The sequence below is a fragment of the Colossoma macropomum genome, unplaced genomic scaffold (genome assembly GCF_904425465.1).
Source record: "Colossoma macropomum unplaced genomic scaffold, Colossoma_macropomum, whole genome shotgun sequence".
Classification (NCBI taxonomy): Eukaryota; Metazoa; Chordata; class Actinopteri; order Characiformes; family Serrasalmidae; genus Colossoma; species Colossoma macropomum.
Window position 1 is genome coordinate 4126951 of NW_023494791.1, and position 25021 is coordinate 4151971.

General features: G+C 39.6%; 1 protein-coding gene across 1 annotated transcript in view; it reads right to left on the reverse strand.

Moving 5' to 3' along the window:
* Positions 1-13946: 13946 nt before the first annotated feature.
* The window catches only part of hmgcll1 (3-hydroxymethyl-3-methylglutaryl-CoA lyase-like 1), a 36374-nt gene continuing 25299 nt past the window's right edge, over positions 13947-25021 (reverse strand). The window contains exons 8-9 of the mRNA XM_036573544.1: positions 14442-14567; positions 13947-14072 (exon numbers count right to left, since the gene is read on the reverse strand). Of these exons, the coding sequence (XP_036429437.1) occupies positions 13947-14072; positions 14442-14567 (252 nt within the window). The remainder of the gene's footprint in view (positions 14073-14441; positions 14568-25021) is intronic.

The window sequence follows — 25021 nt, forward strand, 5'->3', positions numbered from 1 at the left end:
ACTTTCCACTTATTTCCAGTCAAAAGTGGCCACAAGTTATTCATTTTTCAGGAGATTATGTATAAAATAGTCCACTTGCTTAACGAAGGAGAAATTCAAACTGAAAAAAACAGAGTTTCCAAAACTGGAGTTCAGAAAATGATTAAAAGCTACAAAGAAAATGAGGCTCCTAACAACTACCTGGAAGAGCTATTAGACCCCAAAACTGCCCCCATCAGATAAACAGCACTTAAAGCTTTCATCTTTGAGAGAGAGGAGAAAATCAAGCTGCTTCAGATCTGAAAACATCCACAGGTGTTTCTGTCCATCCTTCCACTGTGAGAAGACGACTCAGCGCTGTGGGTCTGAAAGGATGTGTAGCTGTTCAAGAAGAACCTCACTGAGGAAAGGAGACGGACACATCAAACAAAGAAGCTGAACGATGGACTGACCACACCAGAGTCCAGACCTCAACACCGCTGAATGTGTTTGGTTACTTCAGAAAATGATCAACCAGCTTCTCAGACTGAACTTTGGAGGTGTGTCTGCAGATTCTTTGAGGAACTGAAAGTGAGGGCAGCACGGTGGCGCAGTGGGTAGTGCTGTTGCCTCACAGCAAGAATGGCCTGGGTTTGATTCCCGGCCGGCTGACCAGGGTCCTTTCTGTGTGGAGTTTGCCTGTTCTCCCCGTGTCTGCATGGGTTTCCTCCGGGTACTCCGGTTTCCTCCCACAGTCCAAAAACATGCAGTCAGGCCAATTGGACATGCTGAACTGCCCCTAGGTGTGAGTGTGTGTGAATGTGTATGTATGTATGTCTGTCTGTCTGTCTGTCTGCCCTGCGATGGACAGGCAACCTGTCCAGGGTTTATTCTGCCTTCCGCCCAATGACGGCTGGGATAGGCTCCAGCACCCCACCGCGACCCAGAAGGATAAGCGGTTTAGATTATGTATGTAAGTATGTATGTATGTACTGAAAGTGAGTCTCCTGAAATGAATGGAAGCTGTAATGAAGGTAAAGAATGGAAACACTCTTTGACAAATTAAAATCATATATTATTTAATGTTCTGTTTTCTGTTTTTTTTTTTCCTGATGCTGAAAAATGAATAATTTGAACTTATTGACTATTTTGACTGGAAATAAATACATAAAAAGTGGTCTCTGACTTTTACACAGTACTGTATATAAAAGACTCTAGTGGGATGCCAGATGTTAGTTGTAGATGTTTTAATTGCATAGCAATTAAATTGCAAATACTGAGGACGGCAACACAATTATGATGTGACTCAAAATATTTATTCCAATTATATATGTCAATGTATGTATTTACTTATTTATTTATTTGTTTAATTATTTATTCATGTATTTTGCATTTTATATTTTCAGTGAGGTCCCCTTATAATTTAATCTTAATTACAAAGCTGAAAGGCAGTGTGAGCCTCTACAGAAATGGCAGTATCTGTTCTTGATGGTTTGACCTCTTCTAATTCCAGGACTTCAAGAAACAAAGAAAAACTTTTCTTCTACACAGTCACAAGTAAATAAATCAGAGCAGAGCCGTTTGTGGTTTTATGGTAAGATGATTTTGCTTGTTGCACTTGCATGATTATCTCTATATATTATCTTTCTTAAAACTGACCAGTATATTTCTTTATTTATGACAGAACAGCTGTGGTACTTCTTGACCACCGTCTTTGTGGTGGTGGTGGTGGTAATATTAACAGTGATTGCCATTGCTTTACATAAACTGGGGTAAGCACCGACTGAGACCATCCTTTATTTAATTAATTTACAGTCAGAACTGCCATTAAGCACAATTATTCATTTTTCAGTAAAATTACACAGAAATTAAACTTTTTTTTTTCAGTATTTAGCATGTCCACACTTTCCCTTTATTACAGCTAGCACAAGTAACCAAATGACACCCAAAAAGGGGCCCAAAAAAGCCACAAAGTAAAAAAAAATAGGCTGAGATATATTATATTATATTATATTATGTTATTATATGATGTTATATTAAATTATATTATATTATATATAATATAAGTTTTATATATATATATATATATATATATATATAAGTTTCTTCTTTATTTGCCAAACACAGGTGCTCAAGTGCAAAGTGCATGGTTAAGATAAAAACAAGGCAGCAAAGGTTTCATTCAACAGACTTTTATTAGTGCTTTATTACAGCTTCTATTCTTTTCAGAAGACTTGCATTCAGTGATGTTGAGGTCTGGACTCTGGGGTGGTCAGTCCGTTGTTCTGAGAACACCAGCAGCTTCTTTGTTTCATTTTAATCTAGTCTCTTTAAGCCCGTAAAGACTTTTTTTTTTTCAGCAACCTTTTTCCAGTTTTGGAAACTCCTTGTTTTGTTTTTTTTATGGTGACTTTTTCCTTCCTTATGTAAGTGGATTATTGTATATTTAATTTCCTATTGTATATTTAATAACATGCTTTATGTCCAATTTTACTGGAAATTAATAAGTGAAGGGTGGTCTCTGACTTTTGCACACTTTTGTAAGTCATAGGCTAAGTATCACTGAGCACTGCTTCAGATAAGAGGTTGCCATGTTTCTCTTTCTTACCCTTAGGGGAACGAACAGCTTGTCCAAGCAAGGAAGATACAGTCCTCCAGAGGATTCCACAAAATCACTCGTCCTGTAGTTTTCTGATGTCCCTTTAAATGTCCAGAGCCAATCGTCAGGCCCAAAGCGTTATTATACACTTCTATAACCTAAGAATAGCTCAGCCAGTTTGCACTGAAGTCTCTGTAGTTACTGAATAATAAGCCTTAGTATGTAATAAGCCTATTATTTTAAGGGGTTAACTCATTTTTGTGTACATACAAAGCATATGATTTTATATTTGTTTGATGTGACACCTTATGCTTGTACATATTGTATTTTTTCAGCGTTTTATTTATTGTTTCTATATAATGGAGAGCTCAAGGTCTGAAAGCCTGACATAACAGATATGAATATATCAGACGTTGTTCATTATATTACTCCGGTTGCTTGACTGTTATTTTGATAGCTCAATATGTTGTAGAGTTAATGCTGCATAAGACGACTTAAGCACTGTAATATGAATTTGACTGTTCTTTATTAATGTTCTAACAACCAATAAATGTTACAATGTAATGCCATGAAATGAAGGTGAGGGTCTTAATCAGAAACTGAAACAGCATCAGCAGTGAGCACAGTTAATATAGCTTATAATCTAAAGTGCTTGTTATTGTAATATGTAAAATATCCAGTAGGTTTCCAGTTGGGATCCTGTTCAGTGTTAGTGAAGACGGCCCATGTGGTTTTAAACAGTACACATCACTCTGTATCATTTACCTCACCACAGAGGTTTGGCAACCCAGTCCAGATGTTTCCTGGCCTAAAGATGAGTTCAGTGGAACATTGTGCCCCATAAAGAACTAGTTCAGCCAAAAATGAAAATTACACAATTGCACCCTCACCACAAAAGTGGTCTGTCAGCCAAGACATGTTTTGTGTCTGAGCTTTGCTTCTTAGTTTTTTACTGGAGCTACAAGGCTGATGTAGCTCACAAGTGATGTATCATACATATCATACAGTTACATGATTTGAAAAGCAACATAATTTGAACGTAATTAGTTTCATTAAATGACAGAATACGATTGAGTTCGGCATGTTTAAACGAGCTGCACCGAGCTTATAGAGGGCATCGTAATGCATTCAATTGACAAGTATTACAGTTTCAGTATTTCCTATGTGAGCCTATATTGGCTTTGAGTGGGGCGTTTTACAAAGTAAGTAAGTAAATTTTATTTATATAGCGCTTTTTACAACAGGTGTTGTCACAAAGCAGCTTTACAAGGAAAAGAGCATTACAAAAAGAAATCCGGGTCCGAGCCCCCATGAGCGTCGCCAGTGGCGACAGTGGCAAGGAAAAACTCCCTAAGAGAAACAGGAAGAAACCTTGAGGGGAACCAAGACTCAGAAGGGGAACCCATCCTCCTCTGGTCGACACCGGATAGTAAACATTGTTAGTATAAAGTATTATAGTACAAAAACGGGGAAAACAGGTGGAGCAAATGATTAATTTGAATAGTTTAGTTCACGCAGCAGCAGCAGCAGCAGCAGCGGCATCAGTGGGGTCAGGTTGTGAGGGTGAGGTTTGCACGGCGAGCAGTGGCACCTGATCAAGGCAGAAGAGGCAGCAGCATCAGACGCACAGGATGGGCAGCTGTTCAACTCGGCAAAGGAAAGAAAGGAAAAACACACAGAGTCAGTTCTGCAATGGGTGATTGATTAATTTGAATTAGTTTAAATGATTGATTGGTTCAAGTGAATAATTTTGATTAGTTCATGTAGCAGCAGTAGTATCAGTGGGGTCAGGTTGTGAGGGTGTAAGGCTTTTGCTGGGACATCCAGCCAGCAGGGCATTACAGTGATCTAGCCTTGAAGTAATAAATGCATGAACTAACTTTTCTGCATCCTGTAGAGAGAATGCATTTCTCAATTTAGCAATACTGCGGAGATGCAGGAAGGCTGTTCTAGTAATATTAGTTATATGTGCGTCGAAGGACAGATCAGGGTCTATAATGACACCAAGGCTTTTTACAGATGAGCTTGATGCAACTGAGAAATTGTAAAGTTTAAGTGTTAAATCAGACAGTCTGTTTCTAGCTGCTTTAGGACCGAGAAGCAGAACCTCTGTTTTATCCGAGTTTAGAAGGAGAAAGTTACTCGACATCCAGTCCTTTATGTCTTTTATACAGTCTTCAATCTTGCTAAGTTTAATTCTATCATCTGGGTCGCTTGCTAAAGTAGCCCGGTAGCTTATTTGTGTATATTTGTACTTATGTGAGAGATTCTTCAACCTCCACACCTTCGAAGCATGGATTTACCACACCTTCACCCCCCGTCATTTCCACTATTTTTTCAGAGTCGCTCTCTGCCGTGCGCATTCATGTGTTTTGAGGGAGGAGCTTTGGAACGAGGGCGTGGGCTATGAAGGTAGGGGGTGGGATTTTTTTTGATTTAATGTTTTTTTTTTCAAAAAGCTAGTTTACACTTCATGGTTTCTATAAATTTACCTTCTCCACCTTTAAGTTCGGGCATCCAAATTACTATTGAATTACTATTGATTACTTATTGAAACACAACGTACATAGTTCCGCTGTATATTTGATGTTCTACAAGAGAAAAGTGTTCACTTTATTGATTGATTAACATAAAGTTAACGGCTAGTTAGCTAGCTAGCATGCAAAAACTAAATTAGCTACTATCCACCAGCTTCACAACACATCAAATCGCGTCACACCCCACTTGACATTAACCCATAATTTATGTAATGATTAACGGCCTGTATAAGTGAATATATTTGATTCTTACCTTTTTAAATCGTATATTCCAGATGCTGTGTTTTCTCAGCCTTCACTGTGAGCGCAAGACAGAGCGGGTCTTAAAACCAGACGAGGAATTAGTCAGGAGTGTAAACGTTATGCACTTAACTCGCTTAAAGAGCGCCGCCCCCAGAGCTAATTCAGCATTGCAGGTGCTCAGTTAACACCCACCACTCATCAGCATGAAAAACTTTCACTGGAAAGTCAACACCAATTCACACTCCCAGTTTTATGTGTAGGTAAACATGAGACAGTGATTTCAGAGAACATCAACTGAGATGATTGATGGAAATTATGACTGTTCACAAACGAAGAAAGTAACTCATAACGTATCTCATAACCAGGTGCATGTCAAGGTCTGAGATATATTAGACGGTAAGTGAACAGTCAGTTCTTAAAGTCGGCATGTTGGATGCAGGTGTTCAGACCTGAACGGCTCTAATAAGAGCCAGGTCATTAAGGCCAGACGACTGTGTCGGAGCATCTCTGAAATGTCAAGGCTTGTGTGACGCACCCAGTCAGCAGTGGTGACAACCTACCAAAAGTGGACCGAAGAGGGACAAACCATAAACTGGCGACAGGGTGTTGAGCACCCATGGGTCATCAATGCGTGAGGCCAACAAAGGCTCCCCCATCTGGTCTAAACCGACAAAAGGGCTGCTTTGGCACAAGTCACTGGTTGTGGCTGGAACACAGTGTATTTCACTCTGCTGCGTATGGGGCTGTGTAGTACCAGACCAGTCAAAGTGCCCATGCTGACCCCTGTCCACTGTAGGAAGTGCCTACAATGGCCATGCAAGCATCAGAACTGCACTTTGGAGCGATAAAACAAGGTCACGTGGTCTGATGAGTCCCATTTTAATACACATCACATGGATGGCCAGGTATGTGCACCGTTTACCTGGGGAAGTGATGGCACCAGGATGCACTGTGGAAAGAATACAGGCCGATAGAGGGAGTGTGATGCTCTGGGTGATGTTCTACAGGGAAACCTGGGTCCAGCATTCACCAATTTGACACGTCGCCTAGCTAAACGTCATCATGGACCGGGTACACTCCTTCATGGCAATGGTATTCTCCAACGACCATGGCAGGATAATGACCTGCCACACTGCACACTTTGTTCAGGAATGGTTTCAGAGTTCAAGGTGAGTTCAAATTCCCAGATCGGTGGCTCCACCTCGGAACTTACAGGGTTTAAAGGATCTGCTGCTTATATCTTGGGGCCAGATACCACAGGGCACCTTCAAAGGTCTTTTAGAGTCCAGGCTTTTGTGGGTCAGAGATGTTTTGGCAACACACAGAGGACCAACAACACATTAGGCAGGTGGTCGTAATGTTGTGGCTCATCGCTGAACAATAATACATATAAAACATAGATTGTAGGCTGTGTGTGAAAGCTAACTTTTCCTCCATGTTAGATGAGTGGCTAGAGAGAAGGCCGCCTTGATATTGATTGGTCAGCTGTGGATGATATGCAGCATTCAAGAGCACCCAGCACAAACATTGAGGGTTTTTTAACTTAAACACAGTTTAAGAAGTGAAGCGCATCGTGCAGGCTAGAGGAGCGCCTCTCAGTCATGGTGCACCAAAGACAACAATGTAAAAAAGCGCAGGTGAGAGAAATTGATACACTGCAGAGTCAGTTGTTATAACATGCTATGTCTTTTGATGCAATGTCTGAACAAATCAGTGTCACCAGACATACAGTGAGAATGCTTCTATTTTGCATTCTTTTCCAATTTAATATAAAATTTTATTACAAATGATCCTGCCAGAAAAGTACAATCTGTGAACGTATGCATAAATTTCAACATTTTTTAGTATTTGGTGGTGTGTCCCCTTTTGCTTTAATGACAGTGTGCACTCAAGCTGGCATGAAATGCATAAATTTGAATAAAAGAATCTCATCAGTAGATCAAATCCACCTGAGAGTCATCTGAACATGAACTTCAGTGAAAAAAAACAAGAACATCTGACCTATTTGGACAAAGGCCACAATATGGTCAATTTCACAAGTTTGCATCAATTTGTACAGTGAGCTAGAATTAGTTCAGAATTTAGAATATTTTGACCTCATTTTAATTGTCATAACTTTTATTTGCTTTAATTGTTTCAACATTCTGAAACTTTGTTGTTTATCTCCAGGTTAAAATGAAAATATGCCAGGTTTTCAATGTGACTTTTTTATTTCACCATACACTCTCAGAAATAAAAGGCAAAACTGTCTCTGGGGCAGTGCCCCTCCTGTCACTGGGGTGAGACCCTCAAGGCTCCATCTCAGTACCTTTAGTCAGGGAACATAACTGAATCATAATCCACTGAAATGATATGTTCTAAGCTGTACTGACTCCACACACCCCGTCTCGTCTCCAGGACTTTATTTTACTGTTCTGTTTTAAAACATTCGGTCATGAAAAGGTACAAATACAAACTTTTCACCTGGAAAAACTTATTTTAAGGTTCACAATCAGACCTTAAAACCACTGTTGTACCTTTGAGGGAACATTTACACTGTTTGTACCTTGATGAACAGAAAGTGTACCTGCACAGATCCTTTATTTCTAACAGTGTAGGTGTTGTGTGAACTTGACAAAGGCAGCCTTTGTGATAGACAACACCCAGTGCAATAAGCCTTTAGAAATGTCTATGTAGGTTTATATCAGTTGTCATGATGAGCTTCTGTAGGTGTCATGTAGCCTTATGAATACAGCTCTACAGTACAGTACATGTCTTGCCTGACTGACTACATTTGAAGTAAGTGGAAAATTGTGTAATTTGCATTTTTCAACAAACCACAGCTTCTGTGTTAGAGTGCAGACTGACTGGAGCTCATGTAGTTCCAAACATTTGCATCATTTATTCCAATAAAATGCACATTTGACAGCAAAAAAAAGAAAGAGTGAAAGAAACAGCTTGTACACTGCTATAGTAAAGGTTTTAAACCACACATTTTACACCAAGCTGTGGACACCGGCTCACTGTGCAAACATACAAGTATTTATTTTATGTAATGAGTTTTGCCGTGCCCTAACTTTGTACGCAGTTCAGGGATAAAGGCATAATAGTCTGCTGTAAGAAACAGCTGTACTGTTCTGTTTGCCTTCTCTTTCCCTCCTATTCACCTGAGACTGAAAAGCCCAGCATATCCCTATATAACCCTCTCCAATGGAGGCAAACATGCAGGTTATTAACCATTCAAACACTTGATCTCGGAGGCTGATGCGCAGATACAACAACAGGAGAATACGTTAGTGATACAAATGAGTTTGGGCATTAAAGGGGCACTCATGGCTGTATGGGATCACGTTTAGTAGATGCAGGGCAAGCTAAGATAAAAGCAGCACAAACAAGGTGCACTTCCTTTATGCATAGGTCACTTTCACTATCAATATTCTGATTCAGTTCAAAACTATTAGCATTTTAACAATGAAGCTCACCTTTTTAGTAGAAAATAGACACCTTAAATCTAACTTATCCCTGTAGGAGCTTACAACACTAAAGCATGTACAGTCATATGCAAAAATTCAGGCACTCTGGTCAAATTATGGCCATAAATATGTGGACACTCCTAATTATTGAGGTGTTTCAGTCACACTTATTGCACGTGTATAAAATCAAGCACATAGCCTTGCAGTCTCTATAAACAAACACTGGCAGTAGAATGGGTCATACTGAAGAGCTCAGCCACTTGAAACATGGCACTGTCAAAAGTCAGTTTGGGAAATCCCTGCCCTGCTAGATCTGCTCCTGTCAACTGTAAGTGCTTTTGTTGTAAAATGGAGGTATCTGGGAGCAACAACAGCTCATTTCCAAAGTGGCAGACTCACTACAGAGTTATAAACTGCTTCTAGAAGCAACATCAGCACATGAACTGTGTGTTGGGAGCTGCATGAAATGGGTTTCCATGGCCGAGCAGCTGCACACAAGTCTGAGATCATTATGTGCAATGCTAAGTGTCGGCTGGAGTGGTGTAAAACACGCCACCACTGGACTCTGGAGCAGTGGGAATGTGTTCTCTGGAGTGATGACTCACACCTCGCTCTCTGGAAGTCTGATGGATGAATCTGGGTTTGGAGGATGCCAGGAGAACGCTACCTACAGGAAAGCATAGTGCCTACAGTAAGGTTTGGTGGAGGAGGGATAATGGGCTGGGGCTGTTTTTCAGGATTTAGGTATCTTAGTTCCAGTGAAGGGTGTTGTTAATGCTACAGCATAAAAAGACATTATTTGGGGAAGACTTTTTCCTGCTCCAGCATGACTGAGCCCCTGTGTACAAAGCAGCTCTATAAAGACGTGGTTTGACACGTTTGTTGTGGAGGAACTCCAGTGGCCTGCACAAAGCCCTGACCTCAACCCCACTGAACACCTTCCCGTCCAACATCAGTGCCAAACCTCACAAATGCTCTTTTGACTGAATGGCCCAAATTCCAACAGACACACTCCAAAATCGTGTAGAAAGCTTCCCAGAAGAGTGGAGGCTGCTATTGCTGCGAAGGGAGGCGATACAATGTTGAAGCCCATGGTTTTGGAATGGGACGTCCAACAAGCTCATATAGGTGTGGCGGTCAGGTGTCCACATACTTTTGGCCATATAGTGTAAGTGAAAGTAAGCTAGCACATCCTCTACAAAGAAACACTTTTGCACATTTTAATACACAGTTATTGTTTGCTTGCTGATGCATTTTATATATTTTTCTAATATGTTAAACTCAGCAAATAAATAAAAATTGCCCTCAAATTTTCAGAAAATGTAAAGTGTGTTCCCTGTAGAGGATGTGTTAACTAATTTTCACCGGGGGCATTCAAACGTTTGCGTACAATTATATCATTTTTCCAGCATCCAGAGAGAAATTTACAATACAGTTCAAATATACAAAAATGCAATCATAATAAATGCATTCATAAATCCTAAATTAAGCTCTCGTAGTTTAAGGCAGATAAGGGATCACAATTCACATCAAGACATTGAGAAAGTACAGTATGGCACACAGTTTTCATAGGCAACATTTCGGAATTAGGGTTTTTTGGCCTGTTAGAAATGAACTGTAAAACTGAAAAATGCTTAAGTTGTGGTTGCTTATCAGGGCGGAGCCTGAGACCTCAGCACGTTAACCTTTGCAGACATACTCCCTCAAGTCTGTTAAGGAAATGAAAATGTTTAGTGAGGAAAATAATGATCAAGCTCTTACTGGTTTAAACCTGCCGCGACCTGCGTGACCCTGCATGGGCTTCTGTCTAATTGCAACCACATTGGGCAGGAAATGAACTGGGGAAGACCCCCACTGAAACACCAAGATTAACTTTCCCAAGCAGGGTGTCCTCGCTCTTGGTTTCTACACACAGAGCAGATATTCAAACCCATGTGCAGTGACTCGGTGCACAACACTCTAAGCTGGCATCTTAGCTGGCATTTGCGCTGGCATCTGGGCTGGAATCTGATGAAAGATATTCCCTTAATGAGTCCAGTAGAGCAGAACGGGGCACAACCTAACACATTTTGGTCTTTGCTCAATAATTTAAAAAGTATTTGAGCAAAATTAAGAATGTTTCATAACAGCAACCAACACATATAGTGGTTTCTGGACTCCTCTCACTGTTTACTTTGGGAGACTTTGTTGTAACGATGTGAAAAAGAGGAATTCCAATGATTTTTCAAAATGGCAACAAACTCATTCAGAGTGGTTTGGTGTGAAGTGGTTGATGTGGAGAGATTGTAGAGTTGATTGTAGATTTCTTTACAGTGGTGGTGATAGGAACCAGGGGTTGCCATGACTACAACACAAATATAGCCATTTTATTCACTATCCAAAACCAAGAGTGAACCTACACGAGTCTTCTGGGTTTTATATGCAAAGTTGATGGTAAAATAGTGATAAATCTGAAAATATAAGTTTTCTTTGGGGACTATTTTGCTATACATTGTCCTGCATGTACCTCTCCACCATGAATAGACTGTAAAAAGACGTTTTAGGCCAAAAGCTTCTCAAAGTATCGCGAAGCAATGTCTCAGAAATCAGGCAGTGTATTTATAACCATTTCCGGTAACACTTTACTGTAGGGTGCTGTTTATAAGGCTACATGACACCTACATAACTGTTTATAAATGCTTATTATAACAGGCGTCACCTGTCATAAAGGCAACTTTAGCTGACTTTGATCAAAATTGGCAAATGTAACCTTTATAGCAAATGCCGATTATTGGAGCAAGCATTTATAAACAGTTTTATGTAGGGTTATGTAGGTGTCATGTTGCCTTATGAACAGCACCCTACAGTAAAGTGTTATCCCATTTCCTGTGAAATATGTTTGAGTAGATTTTAAAGGCATTAATATAGTTTAGATGCTTTGACTATTCAGACTCGGGTAACACTTTATGATATGATTGCCCTAATAAAGTGTTTCTGAATGGTTTAAATATTTTTATTAGTGGTTATTAACCCCTAAAAATCATCCCAGACTCATTACATACTAATGCTTATTATTCAGTGACTACAGGGCCTTTAATGCAAACTGCTTGAGCTATACTCTTAAAAAAGATGGTTCTTCAAGGGTTCTTTAGCAAAGAAAATGGTTCTATATAGATCTATGAACACTTAAAGAACCGTTTACATGATTAAATGGGTCTCTGCATGGTGAAGCGGTTCTATACGGCACCAAAAAGGGTTCTTGTTTTGTTACAAGCTTGATATAGTAACAATAGCAGAACCCTTTGTGGTGCTATATAGAACCCTTTTCAAAAGCCATCTACAGCACATTCTACATCAATCTGAAGAACCATTTGACCATGCAGAGACCCATTTAATCATGCAAATGGTTCTTTGAGTATTCATAGTGCTACATAGAACCATGTTCTTTGCTAAAGAACCCTTGAAGAATTAAGAGTGTATTCTTAGGTTATAGCGGTGATAAAACTTTGGGCCTGCCGGTGGATCCTGGCCATTTAAGGGGTTAATTCAGTCATAAATATCTTAATCATTAGGCAGTTATAATACATGAATAAACAGCGCAGCTGTGACCTGTTGCTTGCCAAATAGTGAGCCCACATTCATCTACACTGTTGAGCATTAGATCCTGCTGGTTACTGATCTTACTTGGTCTTCTCCATCAGTCAGCATTAAACCTGTCAGCTTATCAGATATTTGTTAATATGCTAATATCATTTAACCACCAACAGCATTTCTGACCAATAAGACATCATCATTTAGCTTATGTTAAGACATATAATTATGTTCATATGTTTATATAGTTTATCTACAAGATAGCTTTTCACATCAAACTCTGAATGACTTTGTTTACATCTTAACCACTCAATTATGAAGACGTACGAATTGGAATTCCCATTTTTTCCATTATTTCCCATTATTTAAATGCTTTAAAATGGCACTATAATACGCCACCAAGAAGGAGATTGAAATGATACTGGAATGGATTCTGTGACTTTCTCACACAACTCAAATACAAAATATTTATGATGAAAATGATACTTTCATGGTACAAAAATGTGGTAAATAAATCCTGTATTTACAATTCTTAATAAATGCATTTCTAAAGTGTTATATGATGAGCATAAAACCTTACTATGCCTGACCTAAGCCTGTATCATTACTTATAAGTAGTTAATGTACATGCATAATAAGAAGTAGGAAGTATTAATTACATGCATAACATTTCATAAAGCAAGCAGAACACGAAAGTATAATGTTAGATATTCTAACACATTATAATATCCACTCAAAAGACCACTGTAAACATAATGTTGTGATGCACCATAACAAGGTTTAAGTGTATTTCCTGTATATATGCAACCTGACTTTATAAACTCTGACTTTGGCTTTATGAAGTATTATGTGTGTAACTATACAAGCTTATGGTAGGTTACATGTGCCACATAACGCCTTATAAATGCATTTATTACGCATTGTGAATATACAGGAAGTGTTATTAAAACATCTTCAGGGTCCATTCAGAGTGATTCTGGAAAAATGTCCGATTGCTGTGAAAATCCGTAGATAATGTTGTTATAAAAATACGAGAAGATGACAAAAATCATGCTTTTGAACTGTCTTCCTACATAAAATATGCTATATATACTTAAAAAAAATATTTTTTCAAGGATTCTTTAGCAAAGGCAACGGTTCTATTTAGAACCATGAGTTCTATAGGGAAGCATTTGCATGCTTCTGTGGTTCTTTGCATATTGAAATGGTTCTTCAGATTGATAGAGAATGTGTTGTATATGTTTCTGTATTGAACTTTTTGGAAAATGGTTCTATATAGTTTTGCTACTGCTGCACGCTTGACATCATAGCAATAGCAGAACCCGTTTTGATGCTATATAGAACCATATACAACACATTCTCCATCAATCTGAAGAACCATTTCACCATGCAAAGAACAATTTAAGCATGCAGATGTTTCTAAATAGAACTCAGGGTTCTAAATAGAACCATTGCCTTTACTAAGGAACTTGAAGAACCACCTTTTTGAGGGGTTGAGGATGTGCCCTGCTCTTCTCTACAACCGAAACTTGTATGTATGTCTTCTTAGAGGTCATATAAGATCCAGATGAAGTATATATCTCACTCTTAGTCTGACGTGTTGAGCGATGGCTTAGACTTGCTAGTAGCCTGGGCAACTTTGGAGCTGGTGGGTCGGTTTAAAGCTCGGCAGATGAATTCTCCTGCCTCTATGACTTTGGACAGATCCACTCCCTGCAGAACAGAGCAGCAGTTAGGTCAGACCTACAGCAGGGGGTGCAATAGAAAAAGAAACCCAGCTGGTTCTCAGGGTTTAGTGGGTGTGGATAAGGGTGTGGGAGAAACTGTAGACCATAATTACCGCAAACACAGCTCCACCAGTATATCAGGTTTGTAAGTGCCGGGAACAATTGGGCAAAACAAAAGCTTAGAAGTTTCTTTTCGGTAAATGAGCCACTTTATAAGTCTTAAAGGGCCTGAAGAGATTTGTTACCCACAACTGTTGGAGCAATAATATGGAGGGAGGAAGTTCAAGCATTTTCAAGTGCTGTAATAACAATCAATGCTCCCTTTGTGTTTTAAACAAGAAAAGAACACACTCACCGTTTCGATACCCAGTCCGTGCAGCATATACACGACGTCCTCTGTTGAAACATTACCGGATGCCCCCTTGGCGTATGGGCAGCCTCCAAGGCCTGCAACTGAGGAATCCACCACAGAAACCCCCATCTGCCAACAAGACGTGAAAAACGGGGCAATCAATACCCAACTGTATGGCTAGAGGGTGAAAAGCTGGAGAACAATACCGGCCATTATCTTCTGCAGCACTGTACAGTTTCTAAGTGCCTCTGTTTTTTGGAAATAGGCATGTATGGAACAGCTGGTACATTACAAAGCACCTGTGCCTTCTGCTGGAGGTCCAGTTAAACCAGGGATTGTGTATTCTACACTGGGGATTATCAGTGTGCGAGGTGAAACAAACAGGTGTGATAAACGTGCTCTTTCTAAAAGCTTTATGCCGATTTTTCGATGGTGTTATACAAAAAACTGAGAATGCAATTGAGCAGCTTTCATAAATTTCATGAATAATGCTTGGTTTTGGCCACTGGGACGTTTAAACCTTATGAGAAGATGACAAAAATCATGCTTTTGAATTGTTTTACTATATAAAATATTGTTATACATACTTAAGATGTTTTCAAGGGTTTTTTAGCAAAGGCAATGGTTCTGTTTAGAACCATTGGTTCTATATAGAAGCATTTGCCTGCTTCAGTGGTTCTTTGCATATTGAAATGGTTCCTCAGATTGCTGGCGAACGTGTTGAACCTTTTGGAAAATTGTTCTATCTAGTACAAAAAAGGGTTCTGCTATTGGTACAAGCTTGACATTGTAAGAAGAACCATATACAAAAACATTCTCCATCAATTCGAAGATCCATTTCAGTACGCAAAGAACCACGGAAGCATGCGTATGCTCTATATAGAACTCATGGTTCCAAATAGAACCGTTGCCTTCGCTAAAGAACCCTGGAAAAACACACTTTATTAATAAATAACAATACTTTATTTGGAAAACAATTCAAGAGCATGATTTTTGTCATCTTCTCGTATTTTTATAACATTATCTACAAATTTTCACAGCAATCGAACATTTTTCCAGAATCACCCTGGAAAATGGACCCTGAAGATGATTTAACACTTCCTGTACATTCGTAATGCTTTATAAGTGAGTTTATTAGGCATTATGTGGTTTATGTAAACACCTCATGCTATATACACCTGATGCTATATAGAACCATAGACAACACATTCTCCATCAAGCTGAAGAACCATTTCACCATGCAAAGAACAATTTAAGCATGCAGATGTTTCTAAATAGAACTCACGGTTCTAAATAGAACCACTGTCTTTACTAAAGAACCCTTGAAGAACCGTCTTTTTTGAGGGGTTGAGGATGTGCTCTTCTCTTCAGCTGAAACTTGTATGTATGCCTTCTTAGAGGTCGTGTAAGATCCAGGTGAAGTGTGTATCTCACTTTTAGGCTGAAATTTACTTCCATAAATTTCATGAATAATTCTTGGTTTTGGCCACTGGGACGTTTAAACCATAGGCAATCAAATAAATCAAACCAAGGCACAATGTCTCACTCTTCTTGTGGTCCTGAATAAATACGGCTCTCACATATGAAAAAATAATCACCTGTGAAATGTTCCTCCTGTCTTTCCGAACTTCCCCAGCGTCAGTCCGAACAGCGCAATGCCGCAATCACTGTAATTGTAGAAACCTGCTGCCGTGTGAGAGAAGGACCACAAAGTGTCTGGCCTCCATATGAGAATTAATGATGCGTTCTGGGCCGTTCCTGCTTGTCTGAGCTTTTGTTGGACCGCTCGACCAAACGGCCCAAGAAGTGTTGCTTAGTGCAGGATTTGACGTTTCTCTCCGGCGTCGATGTTTACTTTAAGAAAGCATACTCCCTTTGTGTTCACGCTGGCAAAACAGCGCATATACATTTCTGCTCGCAGGAACTGAGAATCATTCTAGGCTCTGTTTTCTATTTCTTCATGATGATTAAGGTGCTAAAGCAGCTCCTGACTGCTAAACAGTTCTTTTTTATTCTGTCCCAAGTGGTACCAGCTGAACTAGGAGCTAATTGGACACTGGTTTTCAGTTTGTATCACTCTGGACTGAGGGTTCTTCTCTTTAGGGGGAAATTCTCCCTGTAAAATGAGAGCTGCTCATCAAAATTCTAGAGATTCCCAACACAGTCAATTATAGAGAGAGATTGAGATGCTACACTTGGATTGTGTCTAGAGATGGTGCGATATCACTTTTTCTTTGCCTATACTGATACTGAAATTTCCGATATTGAATATTGGCTGATACCGATACTGACCCAATATTTTTTCTTTAAAACTATTAAACTTTAAAATAAGCTTTTTTTCAGACGTAGCCACCAATTTTTGAGGTAATGTGAAATTCAGGCGGTCTTGGTGTGACAGTTACGAAATAAAGCACTGCTGATGAGACAAAACCTTGTTGATTTTCGTTTTTTGACATAATTTGAAAATGCATGTTACTCTTTGCATTGTGTGTGAATTTCATAATGAACTGACCAAAAGAAACAGCTCAAAATTACTTGGGGGAAAAAAAGTCTGATTTCATTGACTTACATTAAAAGTAAAGTATGTTTTTTTCATCTACTGTAAAGTCATTTTGGAGATACAAGGCTTTGTTCAGACAGCGGCGATAGCCTATATGATCTATAAAACATGTTAGAGTGAGTTTTCCATAAAATCTCCCACACAGTCATATTGTGTTAATTAGCAGGCTTCCATTCAGTTTCACATATTTTAAAGGGCCAATGTGCTGTTTTTTTTTCTTGTATTTTATTGTTTTTTACTCTTGAGGTCCACTTATGACATTTGTGTGGTTTTACATAGTAAAAACAGTCATAACTCATTTTTACATAACCTCTTTCCATTTGAATCAAACAGGCTATTATTGTTCCTGTGCTTTAAGACTGATATATGTTAATGAGCTTTCTTCTGATTGGGTATATACCACATTAAAAAATTAATCTGATCTAAAACACTTCTTATAACCTCAGGGTCACTAGATTGCTGTCGGCTGAAAACTGTAAATGGGTTGATTTTTTTTCATCACAACAACAGTTTATTTAAAATGGACTTTGTAGCTTAGTTTCTGTGTATGGACTGTATGGACTGGGCAGTTTATTTAAAAAAGCAAGGCAATTTTTCCCTTTCGATATGTGTCCTTTGAGCAATTTTTTTTCTAAAAATAGGTATAAGAAAATGCAAATTAATCAGTGATTTCATCAGCTGCTGTGTGATGTACGCCGCAAGACAAGAGCCGTACACAACGGAAGGAGTCAAATCTTTATTGTCCCTCTATAGAGCAGATTTGACAGCCCTCTGTCAGTTGGACATGCCTGTACAGTTCAGAGATGCTGGGCAGTAGTCTGTTTAATGAGGGCTGAAGTTGCTGTCTCATTTTGCTGTCGTCCACTGAAGCCAAACAGTTCTGAAAGGACATATAGCCAAACGGTTTTATTCCAGCTACACCAGCACTTCTACGAAAAGCACTCAAGCATAAAAACGTCTGGTAAGACCTACTTGAATGATGCTCTATAACACTGACATTATCATGCCATAAACATATCGTAGTGATGTCATTATGCTGTCATGAGCCGTCATGATAAAATCTATTCCTTAATATTAGAGTGTGATGTTACCATCACCAGTAATTGCCACTATGTCACAAGCTGAGTGTGCTCTAGTTAGCGCAATGAATTCAAACATTATAACATCTGTCACAACAATTAACAGTAACTGTTATACTACAGGACTGGGCATTTATGGCATGCTTGTGTCAATGTTACACAGCAGGGTTCCGGTAAAGTGTTACCAAACCAAAGTTTAGACAATTTTTGAATGACTGGCTTTTGAACTTTTTTTTGTGAACTAGAAAAACCCCTAGGCACACAGTTGTATGTGAGAGTTTGAACAACCCCAGTCAAATTACACATTTTGTAGAATGAAAACAAGTCAACACACTTAAATGTGACATTTTTCTGCTAATTGTAGTGAACGACTTCTATTTATTCACTGAGTTTAACATATTGGAAAAAGTAAAACACATTTATATAATGAGCCATTTTTTTTTTGTTACAAGCTACAAAACTTTTTGTGCACTAAATTGTGTACTAAAATTAGCAAAAAAATGTCATATTTAAGTGTATTAACTTGTTTTATATACCAAAAACAATCATAACTCATTTTTACATAGCTATTTTCCAACCTCTATTTCCATTTGAATTAAACAGGCCATTTTTGTTCCCGTGCCTTTAAGACTGATTTACGTAAATAAGCTGTCTTCCGATTGGGTCCCCTGAATACTGAATTAAAAACAGTCTGTACTAAACCAATATGTTAAATTCAGCGAAATAGACAATGATTGGTGTTTAAGTGTGCAGTAGTGTGTTCTCTGAATGTCACTTAACTTATTTTCTCTTAGTAAATCAACAGCAGCATGTAATTTGACCGGGGTGCCTAAACTTTTGCACAAGTTTAAGTGCAGGTGTGCTTTGTTCCCTTAGCATTAGGTTTAAATTCCTTCTCCCAACTTCTCAGACCAAATTAGCACCCCTGCATCTGAAAGTAGCCGTACCTGCTATCAGACCAGCGCTATCTCTAGCTGAAGCTCATTGCTTTGAGACACCCAGCTTTATGACGAGATTACATTTGGACGGTTCACACCTGGTACTATCTGTTCAGAGTGGAGCTCAATAACGGCCTCATTTACCTGTTTTCTCAACAGATGTTTCTCTCAATCAGCTGACCCATGGAAAAGAGTCAGCGGAGTGGAAAGGCCTTTCCCCGGCAGGTCTACTGCCTCGCTGGCTCCATGCAGCTGGGGTAAATAGTCACGTGCTGCATTATCCCTTGGAGACTGTGGGCTTACAGCCACTGGAGTTGTTACGGAAGCTTCTGGAAGCCTTTGTATTTGTCCTTACAAATTACAAAGTCGAGCATGTATCTTTCTTTCTGCTCTTGCAGAGGCAATGCAGATTAAGATATCAGAATGTTTTCCACATGTCCCGCTCGACTGTCAGGAGAATATTAAATACGTTTTCCAGCTTCTCAGGCAAAGCCAGATGTCGGAGCGGTAGAGGAGGAGGGTGGTGGTGGTGGTGGTGGTAGTGGAAGGGAAGGAGGGGTGTCCTACGGAGCGGGAAAATTAACGCTACTATCCTGCCTCTGACCTCAGCGAAGTGTCAGGACCCATCAGTAAAGAGCTGCATTCTCAGCCCTTCGGGGCACGGGGAGCAGGAAGGAAAAACAAAGGGTGCTCCTTTCGCTTTGGCTAACAATGCGGCCCTAATTGCTAGCTTTTTCTCATGGCCCAGGTCCTGTTTCAGAGCAAGGGGCTGTCTGACTGGGCTGTAATTACTGTTTGTGTTGGCAGGATGGGGGAGGGAGCCATGCTGCTGTGCACCACGCTGCAGATTTCCAGACCCGGCCTTTCTGACTCACGACAGCAGCGGATATTGCACCGGGCAGACGGGCTGCATCGTGCAAATGGGGAGTGCTAATTTACTGCGCCCATCTTCTCGCATCTCATAGGCTAACAGCGTGTAGCTGGCTTGGGTCCGGACTTGAGTGAAGACAAGAAACAGCAATGGTTCAAGGAATTACAGGCCCAGAGATCAGGAAATTCAAATTGTCAGCTTTTCTGGTTGTGTGTTGTTGCGTAGTCTCGCTGGGCCAGGCGTGATCTCATTCAACACGTCCCTGAGTAATTTTGGGCTAAACGTGGGTGGGAACGCAGGCTTATTAGGGTGGGAACAATCCAATCCAAAGCCTCATGGGGGAGAGCTCAAAGCAGGGAGCAGTGTTGAGCTCGAAATCATTGTCCAACAGACAACAAGCCTGTCGTTGGCTCATGGATGTCATGTAAGTTAGCATGGCTGAAATGTCTCGCAAAGCATGTAGACGTGTGTTGAATGTACAGAGCACAACTCTGACAGAAGCAAATCTGACAGATCTGCTGAAACTTTTATTTTGAAGAAGTAACTTGGGTTAACAATAACAACTATTTCAGTGCCAGATGTTTAACAAGTTTTCCCCAGATAATATCTGGCCATGCAAGACTACACCTATATTAAAGTATAGACTGCATAGCCAATCATATCTTATTTCAACTTACAACTTATTTGAATAGGCAATTTTTTTTTTTTTTGCTAAATGATTTAAAATGGCAGTTTGACCCACAAAAGAGCAAGTGATTTAATTTATATTGAAACTTTGGTGAATAGAACGTCCTGGAAATGTGGAAATCTACCAAAAACAGGCCATAAATTTGCCATAAAAATTATGATTGGTGCATCCCTACTTGTATCATGTCATTGCATTTCCATCGGACAATCTGCTCGCTTTGTTTGTTCCACCAATCAAAGGCCCCTCTTACGTTCCCTGATTATGTGCATGATAATAATTTATCTCCAGACGTGTATTCTCATTACGAGAGCACATCTGGCCCCGCGAGACTAGCATTCTCGTAAACTCGCTATAGATCATCTTCTAGTAATGCACACTCAGTTCCAAATCCCAAGCAGCTACACCAAGAAAATAACCAGAAGTGTTCTTGGTCTGGATCCAATTATGCATAAGCATTGGTTAGTCAGTCTGAGTGAGCTGTGAATAATGAATAAACAACATTTATGATGGCAGAGGAGATAAGACCAATAAGAACTGTAGTCCTTTAGCTCTCATAGTTTAACGAAAGGTGCACCTGAATCTGCTACTGAAAAAGATGGTGCAAGCAATGTTTCTTCTGACTTATTTATTGGGTTAGCCAGCAATGCCATCCCAAACTCCTGTAGGTATGTTCTCCATATTTGCGTTCATGTTCTCCCAGTGTGTCCTCGCAAGGTAACTTGGCAAGACGTTTCTTCCCAGGAACACAAGTCCTTTCTTTATTTTCTTGGTATTGAGAAACACCCCAGATGTGGGCTGCTCGCTGCAGAGCTGCGGTCAATGAGCTGTAGCCATGGTAAAAATCACAGATTCCATGTAGGTCTCGGAGCCTTGGAGTTCTCGCAAAGACATGCATTAAGTTATGGAGCAGTGCGGGCGTGGGCGGAGGCCTCGCAGTGAAGCCTAAAGGATTTAAGGGAACAAAGGTAAAATCTGACAGGTACGGCGTGGAGAGAGCTGCGCTGTGGTACCTACAGCGACAGATTTAAAACTGACGGTTCTCGGAGAGAGCGCGTTGGAGGGTAAATCGGTGTGCTGACAAGTTTCCGACCTGGGACGGCGCTTCCCCGAAATAAATAAACAGAGCTGTCTGTGCGAGGCCGCAACCGTTCCCTGGTACCGCATTTTTGGCCCATCATTAGGAAGTCCAAAAAACTAATGACTTTCTTTGTAGAAAAGGTGGAAATTTTAACTCGGGACGCCCTGGACCATAAATAACCCTCTCTAGTGAAGGAGTGCATTCGCAGGCCAAGGTAAAGACGTTACTCCATAGACACAAGTGACTCAAACATAGACTTATACCGCGTGGATATGGAGTCATGAGCAAGTAGATGTGATGGACACCAATGTACAAAGGTTGGAGATGAGACAATGAAGCCTTAAGCATAGACCGATACTGATACCGATCCAAAATCTTTCCTTTAAATCCCTGAATTCCCAAAAGTTATAATCTGATCTTCATTTTTTCATCCCTCACTGGTCATCATATCTGTTTTCCTTTTAAAGACAGTCCGCAGACCTTATTTTATGTTTAGTGCTCCCTATGGCGGGCAGGGTTGCCAAGTCCAGCGAAAACCTGCCGCTCACCAGAAGCTGAAAGCTTAGCACTTTCTTTTGTGACAGCATTTCCAAACGAGCTTGTCAGGAAAACCACGACCCCTGCAACCCTGCTATGCCTTTGCATACCCTCTCAAATTGATCCCTGTCTGTCGCTGTATAAAAGAAGCACAAGGAAGAATAATTTGTCCCGCTCCCGCCCGCAACCGAAACGTTTTGTCCCGCTCCCACTCGTGCAGTTCAGTCAAGGCGAACTGACATCCAATATCTGACAACGTCTACTCACAAATACATTATCCTCTGCTGAAATAATGTGGCAGTCATGGTCATCAGGCTCACTGGGAGTAACTTCACCAAACGCCATTTATTCACCATTTAAACACAGAGCAGGAATCAAACCACAGAGCGGTTATTTTTGGTGTTTTGCTGGGCAGCTGTGGCCGTCGGACTGAAGGCTCCACCGTCTCTGTAAGCAATGAGAATTTGCATGTTGTTCACGTGATTGGCTGCTTCACAACTCTGAAGCATTCATTTGAACTGTTTTACGGTCATCAGTTTATATTTTTTATATTTGATTTAGTGAGTGTTCTACTTTATTTAGGTTGTTCATTAATTTGCCTGATTTCTCTTCATGTGTGCTTTGGCCCGCTCCTGCCTACAGCACTAAAAATTAGTCCCACGCCGCAAGATATTGTGGCGGGTCCCTCAGATTCCCAGACCTCTAGTTGAATGCTCTGATTTTTTCCATGCAAGAATGCAAGTTTATTTAGAGTGCGATTTGGATTAGTATGATTATTGGCTTATTATTGATATTATTGAATTAGAGCAACAATAAAACACATCTGATGTGTGGCTTACATTCCTATTCATGTGATTTCTTGCTCAGAAATGTAGAGATTTGCATAGATGAATGATGTGATTGGCAGAGATATTTTTGTGTCAGCCTTAAAAGATTAAGATAAGCATCTAAAAGAAGGTTGTCATGCTGAAACTGGTCAATCACTCTATTAACCCAGTTGAAAGAACTATACAGCTAATGTCATCGCTGTGAGTGAGAGCTGTTTCAGGACAGATTTGTTACACAATTGGATCAGATTTACTCCTTTTTTACCTCTCACGTTCCATCCAGCGTGGTATCGGCCTGATACAGATACTGGACCATCTCTAACTTTGGATAATTAGTTTTTACTAGTAAATAAGAAACATGACAAAACACAGCTTTGCTGGTGTCTCTTTCAAACCAAACTCAAACCCCACTGAATAATCTATTAGTGTGCTTTGGCTGTCTTAATTTCAGATAAGCTTCCTCTTCCCCAGACTGGCCAGGCTGTAATAGCTCATAAACAGGCAGAGGAGAGAGATGATCCAGCCCCTGGGTTACATGGGGAGAACGTCTATTCCATCACCATAACAACACGGAGAACCAATAATGCTACTTCAGCTGAAACCTCTGGGGCAGATGCTCCCCACAGCAATCCCATGTGGTGCTGAGTGTCACTGTGCTAAATTAAAGTTAATTGTCACAAGCTATGGGATACGCCCTGAAAGATTAATGAGGTGATGAAAGGTGTGGCTCCGATTCTCTGAGACTGACTTCGCACAGCTCTGTTCTCCTAACACATCCAGGAGGCCTTTCAGTAATGCTTTCTTTCATAGACCCCAGTGTTCTTGGCATTAACCGGGTAAATATGAGGTTCAAACTCCAAAGTGCTAGATAATTATTTTTGAATAAACTATATTACAAATAAATTCCCAACATGTTCTAGGTATGAACTCTAAAGTGCTGTGTGATTATTGTGGGTAAAATGATGGTAAGACAGTCTAACCAAATCACACTGAAGTGACCAACAGGTTCTAAATATTAAATTGATAAAAGACTTCGTAAAATATTCCTTACAGAAAAAACAGAATTTCACATGCAAGCAAACAATGTGAGTTTATATGTAATTCATCATGTACGTGTGAAAAAAAAATAAAAAGTGATCACCTGAAAAAGTCAAAATGTGTGATCATGTGAAACATTTGAGTTAAAAAATTAGTAAAAAGAAAAGAATAATTAGATTAAATTGTTACAAAAAGTGTGATCACGTGAAAACATAAAAAACATCTGATTACATGCAGAAGTGTGAAAAATGTGTAAAAAATGTAAAAAAAAAAATTTAAAATGTCAAAATGTGTGATCATGTGAAACATTTGTGTCACAAATGTGTAGAAAAAAGTATGACTGGATAAAAAACGTGTAAAAAATGTGTAAAAACATCTGATCGCATGTTAGGAAAGTATGGAAAAAATGCAATCAGAAAAATGTGCAAAAAGTGTTAGAAAATGTGTAAAAAGATATGATCACATTTAAAAAAGTTGAAAAATATGTGATTTTATACAGAAATTGGATCAAAAGTGTAATCACATGCAAAACACATGTTCACGTGTGCTATTTCAGTGCATGAAGTCCCATGTGATCACATTATTTACATAATGTTACATGTGTTTGTGAACACGTGTTGTTAGACACGTCACGTGACTTTTCTATAAGGGATCTCATCATTTGGACTAACAGTGTGGTAAATGCAAACACACTGACACTGAATGTCACTGTAATGTCACACGTATGAAGTAAATATGGTGTGAAATGAAGGCAAAAAGTACACAGAACAGCCTGAAGGAGACAGTAAAAACTCAGTAAAACCCCAGTAAAAATCAGTACTTTTTTACAGCTCTGATTCAGTTTTGTTTATAGGTAATGAACAGGTACAGACTATATAACAATCTTGGTACTTTGTTCATTTACAGTCTTTTTATGTCATAAAACATCCCAGTTTTCATAAATCTTTACCCAGAATTCTTACACAGT